Source organism: Mobula birostris, chromosome 6 (assembly GCF_030028105.1).
Source record: "Mobula birostris isolate sMobBir1 chromosome 6, sMobBir1.hap1, whole genome shotgun sequence".
In the NCBI taxonomy this organism is placed as follows: Eukaryota; Metazoa; Chordata; class Chondrichthyes; order Myliobatiformes; family Myliobatidae; genus Mobula; species Mobula birostris.
The window spans coordinates 186,916,185-186,929,820 of NC_092375.1; the positions used below are offsets into that span (position 1 = coordinate 186,916,185).

At 42.7% G+C, this 13,636-nt stretch overlaps 1 protein-coding gene across 1 annotated transcript in view; it reads right to left on the reverse strand.

Annotated features, from left to right (window-relative positions):
- lrp2a (low density lipoprotein receptor-related protein 2a) overlaps positions 1-13,636 on the reverse strand; it is a 405,821-nt gene that overhangs the window by 184,227 nt on the left and 207,958 nt on the right. Inside the window, exons 38-39 of the mRNA XM_072259785.1 lie at positions 11,554-11,719; positions 10,523-10,681 (exon numbers count right to left, since the gene is read on the reverse strand). Coding sequence (XP_072115886.1) covers positions 10,523-10,681; positions 11,554-11,719 — 325 coding nt within the window. The remainder of the gene's footprint in view (positions 1-10,522; positions 10,682-11,553; positions 11,720-13,636) is intronic.

Consider the following 13,636-nt stretch of genomic DNA (forward strand, 5'->3'; position numbering starts at 1 on the left):
AAATTACAAGAAGTAATGGATCTAAACTGAACTGGAAGAAGGCCAAATTTGAAGAAATGAGAAAGGATCTAAAAAGCGTGGATTCGGACAGGTTGTTCTCTGGCAAAGATGTGATTGGTAGGTGGGAAGCCTTCAAAGGGGAAATATTGAGAGTGCAGAGTTTGTATGTTCCTGTCAGGATTAAAGGCAAATTGAATAGGAATAAGGAACCTTGGTTCTCAAGGGATATTGCAACTCTGATAAAGAAGAAGAGGGAGTTGTATGAAATGTATAAGAAACGGAGTAAATCAGGTGCTTGAGGAGTATAAGAAATGTAAGAAAATACTTAGGAAAGTAATCAGGAGGGCTAAAAGAAGACATGAGGTTGCCTTGGCAGTCAAAGTGAAGGATAATCCAAAGAGCTTTTACAGGTATACTAAGAGCAAAAGGATTGTAAGGGATAAAATTGGTCCTCTTGAAGATCAGAGTGGTCGGTTATGTGCAGAACCAAAGGAAATGGGGGAGATCTTAAATAGGTTTTTTGCGTCTGTATTTACTAAGGAAACTGGCACGAAGTCTATGGAATTGAGGGAATCAAGCAGTGAGATCATGGAAACTGTACAGATTGAAAAGGAGGAGGTGCTTGCTGTCTTGAGGAAAATTAAAGTGGATAAATCCCCGGGACCTGACAGAGTGTTCCCTCGGACCTTGAAGGAGACTAGTGTTGAAATTGTGGGGGGCCTGGCAGAAATATTTAAAATGTCGCTGTCTACGGGTGAGGTGCCGGAGGATTGGAGAGTGGCTCATGTTGTTCTGTTGTTTAAAAAAGGATCGAAAAGTAATCCGGGAAATTATAGGCCGGTGAGTTTAACGTTGGTAGTGGGTAAGTTATTGGAGGGAGTACTAAGAGACAGAATCTACAAGCATTTGGATAGACAGGGACTTATTAAGGAGAGTCAACATGGCTTTGTGCGTGGTAGGTCGTTTGACCAATCTGTTGGAGTTTTTCGAGGAGGTTACCAGGAAAGTGGATGAATGGAAGGCAGTGGATATTGTCTACTTGGATTTCAGTAAGGCCTTTGACAAGGTCCCGCGTGGGAGGTTAGTTAGGAAAATTCAGTCGCTAGGTATACATGGAGAGGTGGTAAATTGGATTAGACATTGGCTCGATGGAAGAAGCCAAAGAGTGGTAGTACAGAATTGCTTCTCTGAGTGGAGGCCTGTGACTAGTGGTGTGCCACAGGGATCAGTGCTGGCTCCATTGTTACTTGTCATCTATATCAATGAGCTAGATGATAATGTGGTAAATTGGATCAGCAAATTTGCTGATGATACAAAGATTGGAGGTGTAGTAGACAGTGAGGAAGGTTTTCAGAGCCTGCAGAGGGACTTGGACCAGCTGGAAAAATGGGCTGAAAAATGGCAGATGGAGTTTAATACAGACAAGTGTGAGGTATTGCACGTTGGAAGGACAAACCAAGGTAGAAAATACAGGGTTAATGGTAAGGCACTGAGGAGTGCAGTGGAACAGAGGGATCTGGGAATACAGATACAAAATTCCCTAAAAGTGGCGTCACAGGTAGATAGGGTCGTAAAGAGAGCTTTTGGTACATTGGCCTTTATTAATCAAAGTATTGAGTATAAGAGCTGGAATGTTATGATGAGGTTGTATAAGGTATTGGTGAGGCCGAATCTGGAGTATTGTGTTCAGTTTTGGTCACCAAATTACAGGAAGGATATAAATAAGGTTGAAAGAGTGCAGAGAAGGTTTACAAGGATGTTGCCAGGACTTGAGAAACTCAGTTACAGAGAAAGGTTGAATAGGTTAGGACTACTCTCCCTGGAGAGTAGAAGAATGAGGGGAGATTTGATAGAGGTATATAAAATTATGATGGGTATAGATAGAGTGAATGCAAGCAGGCTTTTTCCACGGAGGCAAGGGGAGAAAAAAACCAGAGGACATGGGTTAAGGGTGAGGGATGAAAAGTTTAAAGGGAACATTAGTGGGGGCTTCTTCACACAGAGAGTGATGGGAGTATGGAATGAGCTGCCAGATGAGGTGGTAAATGCGGGTTCTTTTTTAACATTTAAGAATAAATTGGACAGATACATGGATGGGAGGTGTATGGAGGGATATGGTCCGTGTGCAGGTCAGTGGGACTAGGCAGAAAATGGTTCGGCACAGCCAAGAAGGGCCAAAAGGTCTGTTTCTGCGCTGTAGTTTCTATGGTTTCTATGGATACGGCCCAGTCCAGCACAAGTACAGCCCTCCCCATCATCGAACACATTTCCAAGGAGAGCTGTCGCAGGAAAGCAGCATTCATTGCCCGGGACTCCCCAACATGCACACCATGCTCTCTTCTCAGTGCTGCCGTCAGGAAGGAGGAGGTAGCCAAGATTCATGAGTTCATTTTAACACTGCTGCAACCCCAAGTTTCACTCAGGTGTGGAAAGTAGAATCTCAGAGTTGTATACTGCATACATACTTTGATAATAAATGAACCCTTGAACCTTTGAAAAAGAGCAAATGTAAAATCTGTTCATGAACCCATTTCAGGACATGGATATTTTTAACTTTCCTGTAGATGTGTAGTGGACAGTATATTGACTGGCTGCATCACAGCCTGGTGTGAAAACACCAATGCCCTTGAACAGAAAATCTTACAGAAAGTAGGATTTGGCCCAGTCCATCATGGTAAAGCCCTCCCCACTATTGAGCAGATCTACACAAAGTGTGGCCACAGGAAAGCAGCACCCATTATCAGGGGCCCTCACCACCCAGGACATGCTCGCTTCTCACTGCTGCCATCGGGAAGAATGTACAGGAGCCTCAGGACTCTCACCACCAGGTTCAGGAACAGTTATAGAACATAGAACATAGAATAGTTCAGCACAGTACCGGCCCTTCGGCCCACAATGTTGTGCCAACCCTCAAACCCTGCCTCCCATATAAGCCCCCACCTTAAATTCCTCCATATACCTGTCTAGTAGTCTCTTAAATTTCACTAGTGTATCTGCCTCCACCACTGACTCAGGCAGTGCATTCCACGCACCAACCACTCTCTGAGTAAAAAACCTTCCTCTGATATCCCCCTTGAACTTCCCACCCCTTACCTTAAAGCCATGTCCTCTTGTATTGAGCAGTGGTGCCCTGGGGAAGAGGCGCTGGCTATCCACTCTATCTATTCCTCTTATTATCTTGTACACCTCTATCATGTCTCCTCTCACCCTCCTTCTCTCCGAAGACTAAAGCCCTAGCTCCCTTAATCTCTGATCATATTGCATACTTTCTAAACCAGGCAGCATCCTGGTAAATCTCCTCTGTACCCTTTCCAATGCTTCCACATCCTTCCTATAGTGAGGTGACCAGAACTGGACACAGTACTCCAAGTGTGGCCTAACCAGAGTTTTATAGAGCTGCATCATTACGTCGCGACTCTTAAACTCTATCCCTTGACTTATGAAAGCTAACACCCCATAAGCTTTCTTAACTACCCTATCCACCTGTGAGGCAACTTTCAGGGATCTGTGGACATGTACCCCGAGATCCCTCTGCTCCTCCACACTACCAAGCATCCTGCCATTTACTTTGTACTCTGCCTTGGAGTTTGTCCTTCCAAAGTGTACCACCTCACGCTTCTCCGGGTTGAACTCCATCTGCCACTTCTCAGCCCACTTCTCTCTGCAATCTTTAACAATCCTCTACACTATCTACAACACCACCAACCTTTGTGTCGTCTGCAAACTTGCCAACCCACCCTTCTACCCCGACATCCAGGTCGTTAATAAAAATCACGAAAAGTAGAGGTCCCGGAACAGATCCTTGTGGGACACCACTAGTCACAATCCTCCAATCTGAATGTACTCCCTCCACCACCACCCTCTGCCTTCTGCAGGAAAGCCAATTCTGAATCCACCTGGCCAAACTTCCCTGGATCCCATGCCTTTTAACTTTCTGAATAAGCCGTCTATTACCCGTCTACCATCAGGTTCTTGAGCCAAAGGGGATAATTTCACTTGCCCCATCATTGAAATGTTCCCACAACCTATGGACTCACTTTCAAGGTTTCTTCAAGATCTTGATATTTATTGCTTATTTATTTATTTATAATTGTGGGACATGCCTGTCCGATCATACAAAGTTAGCTCCGGCGGATTGGGTGGATGAGATCTACAATGAGATCCAGCAGCCATGAAGGTGGCACTGCAATGCTCCATGCTGGAAAGGGCATGACAAGGCATAGAAGATGTCAATGGTCATCTACGGCAACCCCAGTCTGTGATGATTAATTGTACCACTGGACACGGACTTCCAAGGTGGAGAGAGTGGAACTGCCCCAGTGCAATTACTATAAAAACTCTCCGCCCAGATTTCCTGTCATTGTTGGACATGGTGGAAAACCACAATAGTTATTAGTATTATTTCTTAGTGATTATTTGCAGTTTGTTGTCTTTTGCACACTGGTGGAATGCCTAAGCTGGTACAGTCTTTTGTGGTAATTATTATGGATTCATTGAGCATGCCTGCAAGAAAATGAATCTCAGGATTGTATATGTTGAGAAAAATGTACTTTGATAATGAATTTACTTTGAAATTTGAACAATGCCATGCAACTGCTCACCTACCAATGAGGTTCCATACAGAGAAATGAGGTAGGATGATGGAAAGGCAATATACCAAAAGACATAGGAGCAGAACTATCCAGAGGCTGCTCCGCCATTTCCGTCTCATTCCCAATCTCCTGCCTTCTCCCCATATCCTTTCATGCCCTGACTAATCAAGAACCTATCAGCCTCTGCCTTTAATATACCCAATGACTTGGCCTCCACGGCACCCTTTGGCAATACATTCCACAGATTCAACACTTGCTGACTGAAGAAATTCTTCCTCATCTCCATCATAACTTGACGCCTCTCTATTCTGAGGCTGCACCCTCATGTCTTCTCGTCCTCTGGTCCTCTCGAATCACATGAGATCTTCTCGTAGAAGAGTTACAGAAATAGAGGGATCTTGTGGCTTGGGCACACAAGTCAATGCAAGTGGCAGGGCTGGTTTGCAAAGCAGTAAACAGGCATTCACAATTCTGTGCTTTATCAATAGAAGCATAAAATGTATAATGGAAAATGCTGAACATTTATAATTCACTCGTCCAATCTCAGCTGAAATATCATGTTCATTTCTGGTTATCTAATTACAGGAAGGATGAGGAGGCACTGGGAGGGTCCACAGGAGATTCACAAGAATGGTTTCTGGGATCAAGGACCATAACAACAAGGACAGAGTAGAGCATCTTGGACATGAGATTCTGCAGATGCTGGAAATCCAGAGCAAGTACTGACATGTCAGAATGGGAATAGGGTTTGGAATTAAAATGGTTGGCCACCTTCCTTCTAGGTGAGACAACACTTGACCTGAAATCTGTTGAGGTTGTCTAATGTACCAGGTGCTCCCAATGTGGCCTCCTCTACATTGGTGAGACCTGACATATGCAGCCCCCTCAGTTGGCTCGTTAGCTGGCTCTGCTAACAGCCAGGTGACTCAGTTGTGAGAAGGCCAGCTCTCTTACATAATATATGTCTAGGGTCGGGATGATTTGGGGTTGAACGAAACAGGAACGTTGTGGTGTTCTGATTAAAGAAACCTCAATTGGAGCAAATTCTGTGTAAATACCGCCCATACAGAATTATCGCCTGCAAACTGCACACTGCATAAGTTGTATATTTACTAATTTCTGCTTTTATCAAACAGTTATTAAGAGAAAGAAAGAAAATAAAATAAAAAGGTCCCATTAAAGTTAGACCAGCCTAAAAGTGCACACAATTTTGGAGCTCATATCTTCCAAAACTGGATATTCTCAGTCAGTCTGCGTGTTCTCCCCCTGAAATAAATTCTCTCTCTCCCTTTCCCTCTCCCCCCGCCCCAACCCCCCGTACTCCTTTCCTTCCACCCACCTTCTTTTTCTGGCTTCTTCCAGCTTATTTTTCAATCCTTATGAAGGGTTTCAACCCAAAACATTTCCTTTTTATTCATTTCCATAGATGCCACCTGACCTACTGAGTTCCTCCAGCCATTTTGTGTATGTTGCTTTAGAGAATCTGAGAGATGTTTCTTTTTAGAAAGCCAGGAGAAAAATATGCCACGATATGGAGAGGGGACAAGTGAGAAGAGAACAAATGAGTTGCTCCAATAGAGGGCCTCCATGGACAATATAGGCTGGATTCCCTCCTGTTTTGTAACCATTCAATGATACTATGCAACCAGCAACTCAGCTGAAGGAGAGAGGGGTAGACTAGCAGTTGTTGCAAGGTAAGATTCACCAATAGGAATGTAAGTTATGGAGGGATCTTCTCAGTGAGTAATGAGGGAATCTGATGAGAGAATCCAGCAGTAGTATTCTTCAAGGCTTTCAAAAGCAGTACTACAGATTGTTATCCAGGAATAAAGACATCATATCAACAGCCATAACACTGGGATTCACTTCCAAGGTTGTACGATGGTGGTCACATAAAATTTATTTAGTTTTATTTATTGCAATACAGCACAGAATAAGCCGTTCTGGCCCTTCGAGTCGTGCTGCCCAGTAATCCTCTGATTTAATCCTAGCCTAATCACGGGACAATGGAGCTTTGAACTGTGGGAGGAAACCCACAGTCATGGGGAGAATGTACAAACTCCTTACAGGCAGCAAGAATTGAATCTGGGTCACCTGTACTGTAAAGCTTTGTGCTAACCACTACACTACCATGCACCCCAGTAGTTGGACGTTAAAAATAAAATTTATTTTGCATCATCCTTATCTCTCCCCCCACTTTACTCCCTATGCACTCACAATTGTGTTGCAGTTTCTCTACCCCTATCTACATTTTTGCAGATAACTCCACCATAATGGGCCGAATCTCAAATAACATTAGACAGAGTACAGGAAGGAAACAGAGAGCTTAAGGAAATGGTGTTACAGCAACAATCTTTCCATGAATGTCAAATTCAGTTCGGTTCAATTGAAATTTAATTGTCTTTCAACCACACATGAATACAGCGAAATGAAACAGCATTACTCCAGGGCCAAGGTATAAAACACAGTACCAACGATCACACACAGCATAAGGCACATACAAGATAACAAGCACATATATGATATCAGTAAAATACAGTCACACAAATAAATATAGTCTAAGACCCTGAGTCTATGAAATTTGCAGGAATCTGCAGTCGGGCACAATACAGCTTGTCTTTAACCCAGCAAACACTAGGGGCAGCACTGGCTCCAGCTTGGACACCACGTCACACTGGCTCTGGTGGAGTGCACTGACTTCAACATCTCTCTCCTGGGCAGCTGAAAACAAGCAGCACCATGGCTTGAGGCCTAGTCCCCAACACAACTGGTGTCACGCAACTCCCCCGCCGTCCGCAAATAAATCAATGAATCAGGCTTGCAAATTCCACAATAACAAGTCCAATAGGGTCTTGCGATCGGAAGAAAAGTGACTAAGATGATCACTCTCTGCCAGACTACACATCCATTTCACGCATTGTCTCATCTGACGACTCTCTGATGCAGGCAGCAGCACGACCTGCACGTCCAGTTCCTTAAGTTTCTATGCCAATGGGCAACTCACTAATGGGGCAGACCTACAGTACTTTAAATTCTTCATGTTCTTTATGATCATAAGATTTTTATGATCTTTATAACCCTACTCAAGCAGGGTCCTGTGATCATAAAAAAAATGTTCAAAATAGACAATAATACCTTTGATTGACCTCGTAGAAGTCACTGCAATTACCTTACCAGAAAGCACGATGAAAGAGCTGGTCATTAACTTCAGAAAGGGGGGCAGTGCACGTGGTTCTGTTTACATCAACAGCACTGAGTTCGAGAGGGTCGAAAACAAACTTCACTGATATCATGTCATGGCCTAACCTTGCAGAAGCCATGGCTAAGAAAGTGTAGCAGCACGTCTTCTGTCTCAATGGGCTAATGAAATCTGGCATGCCCCCTTTCACGCTTATTGATTTCTAATCAATACACCATTGAAAGTATTCCATCTGGGTGCATCAGGAAATGGCAGTTGTTCTGCCTGAGACCACAGGAAACTACCAGGAGTTGTGGACACAGCTCAGCAGATCACAGAAACCTGCCTCCCCTCCATAGATTCTTTCTACACTTCTCATTGCCTCAATAAAGCAGCCAGTATAATCAAAGACCCCACCCTTTCTTCCCCTCTTCCCTTCAGACAGAAGATCCAAAAGCCTGAGGGGTCTGAGATGCAGAGGAGTTTCTACAGCCAGAGAGTGGTGAATCTGTGTAAGTCACTGCCACAGGCGGCTGTGGAGGTCAATCCTTTACACATGTTTAAGGCAAAGGTTGTTAAACACTTGATCGGTCAGAACGTGAAGGGTTACGGGAAGAAGGCAGGAGATTGAGGCTCAGAAGGAAATGGATCAGCTACGATGGAATGATGGAGCAGACTCAATGGGACAAATGGCCTCATTCTGCTTCTATATCTTATGGTCTTATGGAAATCACCAGCAGGCTTGGCTCAAGGACAACTTGATCCCACTTTTGTAAGATTAATGAATGGTCACCTAGTACAGTAAGATAGACTTTTGTCCTCACAATATGCCTTGTAGCAATCATTACACCTTATTGTCTATCTGCGCAGCACTTCCTCTGTAATCTGTAACAAGTTATTCTGCATTCTGTTATTGTTTTCCCTTGCACTAGCTCTGTGCACTGCTGTGATGAAATGATCCATTTGTCACTGTACATGTCACAATAATAAACAAAATTACCAATTTTTACCAGGAGCAACAGACTAGCACATTCTTAGAGTTTTTAGAGCACAGGTAACGTATTTGAAATAACTCTTTTCTGTTATTTCCCTCAAGTTACTATCAATCTGGGTGGAGATCTGTCTCTACCCAAGGAGGTGAAAGGTGCACCTTCCCTCCACTAGCCTGCAGGTCACCCTTGGGCAAGGTGTAGCACTTGCTTAGCCCCCGATCAGGGTCATATGAAGCCACAGGAGCAGGAGGTGGATGGTCGAATGAGCTGCAGATGCAGATCACAAGTCCTGGTTATGTCCCCACTGACACCTGGCAGAGTGTCTCTGAAGAGTATTGATAATGGCTGGGGTCACCTGTCTTGTAAAGGCACGGCTCAGAAGGTAATGGCAAACCACTTCTGTAGAAAAATTTGTCATAAAAAATCATGGTCATGGAAAGACCATGATTGCTCACATCATACGACACAGGGTATATACAAACAGATGAAGGAACTGTCAGTCATGTGTGGCATCCTTGACCGATCTAAGTTGATCGTAATGAGAGAGCATGAAGATGAACTGGAATTTTTGACACTGATGTTCTGAACAGTACTTTTCTGTGGTTTGTAGTGAAAACAGTCCATTGGAGCAGATTCCCAAAAATTTCTAATACTGAAACTTAGTCAAAATTAAGACTAGATGTAAAACTCGATGTAATAGTTCCGATGTATCAGTCCATGGTCGCTTCTTGTGCCAAGAGGAGGCCAACCTCAGGGTAGAGGAGCAACACCTTGTATTCCTTCTGTGTAGCCTCCAAACTGATGGCATGAATATCGATTTTACCTTCCGAGTAAATTTTTTGTCACTCCCCTCCCTTCTTCTATTCCCTACTCTGGCCTTTTACTTCTTCTCACCGGCCTTTCACCTCACACAGGTATCCCTCCTCCTTTCCTTTCTCCTATGGTCCACTCTCCTCTCCTATCATATTCCTTCTGCTCCAGCCTTTGACCTTTCCCACCCACCTGGCTTCACCTATCAAATTCCAGCCATCCTCCTTCCCCTTCCCCCGCCTTTTTATTCTGGCATCTTCCCCCTTCCTCTTCAGCCCTGAAGAAGGGTCTCAGGTGAGTATGTAGTTGAAGAGTCAAAGGGCAGCAGAGATCACAGAGGTAAAGCAGTGAGAAAGTGTCTGAAGAAGGGTGTTGGCCTGAAATATTGACTGTTCATTCATTTTCATAAACGCTGCCTGACCTGTTAAGTTCCTCCAGCATTTTTTGTGTGTTACTCTGCATTTCCAGCTTCAGCAGAATCTCGTGTTTATAATTTGCTGCTCCACTGTGAAGTCTCTTTGAGTTTTGCCTACACTGAGTAAGTTTAAATCTTCTCTTCGATGGGAGTTCAGTGAAACCCTCTCTCACTGCTCCCTCTGTGATCTCTGCTGCCCTCTGACTCTTCGACCATGTGCTCACCTGGATCTTCTTTCCCCTTCCCCCACCTTTCTATTCTGGCATATACCCCCTTCCTTTCCAGTCCCGATGAAGGGTCTGAGCCTAAAACTTCGACTGTTTATTCACTTCCATAGATGCTGCTGAGTTCCTTCAGCACTTTGTGTGCTGGTTTGTAATAATTCAATGCTGTTTAAACGTGCATTAAAAAGAATTAAAATTCAGTATGAATAATTGTAAATAAGGATGTAAAAACCAAAAGTAATACTAAACAAAATTCTACATTTATACAAATCCTTAAACAGTAGACTGGAAAGACATAAACATAAACATACAGAGAAGCATCAGCCCAGTAGAGCTTCTGATCTTCGTAGTCCATTGTCAGTCCATTTGGCCATACTAGGCCGCTATTTATAACTGCCAACCGAAAGTTTCCTCCAAGTGTTGCACGTTCTATTTTAGGATGGCTTCCCCAATCGGTCCAAAACATATACCTGCAAAGAGAATATTTCAATCAAGGCTATTGTAAATATACTGTACATTGGATACACTACTCCTTAATACAAAGGGAGAAGTTTCCTTGGGCTTGGGCCCAGCCACATTACATGCATCAGTTGGTTGAATCGCCAATGTGAAGTGAAACCTGCTCCAATTACATCACATAATCAATGGGGTGGTCTCACATATCCATTAGTCCCTTTATTTATGTACACCCATTATATATTTAGTATTTATTTGAGATCGCTTTTAATATTCTTCCTCAGTAAATACAATACCATCTTAAGCACATATATATAGCTAGGGTGCTTGCACAGTAATTGTATTTGTCAAAGTGGAGTGGAGACTGAGTTTGTAAATCTGACAGGAGCAAACAATGTTGGGGCTAATGAGGGTGGAGCCCTGCGGGAGGGGTGTGGGACAGGTGGCAGAGAAGGAGCACTAGGGGTGAGGGCTGGCACGAGTGCAGACGCACCCAGCCCTGAGACACCAGGCATGGTCACTTGATTCCAAACAATTGGTTTATTGATCATTACAGAATGTCCCTCTGGTGCTTCCTGCTCCCTCTCTTATCCCTTCCCCTTTTCTCAACCATGAATTCCCTCTCCTTGACCCCTTCCCACTCACAGTCCCCAGTAGAGACCCATATCAGAATCAGGTTTATCATCATTCACATATGTCATGAAATTTGTTTTTTTTTGTGGCTGTACAGTGCAATACATAAAATTACTACAGTACTGTGCAAAAGTCTTTGACACCCGAGCTATATATATAGTTTTTGTACAGTGCTGTATGTCAAAAGATTAAAGCAATCAAAATAGCTTGTGATAAAACATGAAAATTTTAATTCTAATCTGGATGAATTTACCCTCTGCAAGGATCCAGCACAATAGCTCGTGGTCTCGGGACATTGGCAATGATTGTGCGATTACCGCCATTAATACTTATGGAGTTGATTGTCTGGTTCAGATAGTCACTGTAATAAATCCTTCTGTTAATCCAGTCAAAGGCAATTCCATCAGGAGAACTCAACCCTTAGAAATGAAGTTAATATATATCATGCAATTGCTTGAAATATACGGCCACTGATAATTTAAAACAGTTGGAATTAAGCATTTTTCTTTAGCATTAACCTGCAGTTCAAGATATGAATTCTTCAAAATTATGCTAAAATTTTGTGTGCCACAGTCCCGAGGAGTCATCAGATTGGGGAGGCGGGGGAAGGGGAAGAGAGAGACAGAGAGACAGAGAGAGATTATATACATATTAAAAGAAGTGAGTGGAGGCAGTCAGCACATTTTACATGCTACAGTCCCAAGGAGCAACTGGATAGCATAGAGAGGGGTTTAAAAAAGCGAGCAGGGGAAGCCAGCACATTTTTCATGCCAAATCTGAGGAGTCATCAGGTAGTGTAGGGGCAAAGAGAGTTTAAAAGAAGTGATCCAGTGATGGGTACAAAGGAGGCCTTCCCACAAAAATGAAATTTCAGAGTCGACTAAATCACTTGACCCTGAACTTTCAAAGATTAAATATTCTTGGATACTTCAAGCATACAAAATGTCAAAAATCACTTGAACAGTACAAACCTATTGAAATCTTAAAATATTAATTAAAATAAAACTGATAGTTAAACAAGCTCTGTAGAAAAATCTGAAGTAAATAATATTTACAAGTCCTTTGCAGGTAATAAATCTGAATGAGTAAATCGCCCTAAGATTCTCAACATAAAACTGGAACCAAGTCAGCCTCTCAAATGTGAAACACTCTAGAGTCAGTTATGTAGGAAAATTTTAGCAAAGTTTGACAGCTTTGGTGGCATTTTGCATTATAATCAGAGGTAACGATGAGATTCTCATGTAGCGGTTACCTGAAACACAAACCAAAATGCCGAGGGACTGAGTGAGGGAATTGACACTGTCTGACTCGATTCCAAATAACTGGGTTTCAATTTGAAAAAAGTACATTTGATTGTTTATTACCAAACGAGCAAAAACAAACGATCAAAATCAGGGCGGCACGGTAGCACAATGCTTTACAGTACAGGTGTCCAGGGTTCAATTTCCACCGCTGCCTGTAAGGAGTTTGGAAATTTTTGTCGTGACTGCGTGTGTTTCCTCTGGGTGCTCCAGTTTCCTCCCACAATCCACAGACGTACTGGTTGATAGGTTAATTGTACATTTCACACGATTAGGATAGGATTAAATCGGGGAATTCTGAGTGGTGCAGCTTGAAGGGCTGGAAGAGCCAATTTCACACTGTATCTCAATAAATAAATAAAATTAGCGATTTGCTGAGCTGTCTGCTCATTTAGAATATTATATAAAAATAATTACATGTAATTATTTACATTACATTAAAATTTAGAAATGATTGATCTGGATTTAGTGGATCTAAATCTACTTTAGATCTATCCTTATAGGATAATGGTGCATTTTTACAGTCAGGAATGCTGATAAATGGCCTATACTGCTTCATGAACTGGAAAACCAACATCAAAATCATCACTCAGTCACTGGAAAAAAGATAACTTAAAGGAGAAAATATGAAGTTGAAAAGCTGGAGTTGAGCTGCCCCCCAGAGTTTACTCGGCAGAAGACAAGCTGTATTGTGGTTGAATGCAGGTTTCTGCCTCATTCATGGACTCAGGGTCTGGACTTTTTTTTGTGTGGCTGTATTTTACTGATATCTTACATGTGGTTACCAACTTAAACATGCTTTGTGCTGTGCGTGACTGTTGGTGCTGTGTTTTGCACCTTGGCCCCGGAGTAACGCTGTTTCATTTGGCTGTATTCATGGGCATCCATGTATGGTTGGATGACTGTATACTGTGTTTAAGGTGGATACTTCTGTTTATTTTGTAATATGATTGTAATTACATTGTGGGGTGCTTCATATTCTAATTCATGTGTAGTTTTAGTTTAACTTTGTTGATAATTAAAGATGGTATATCC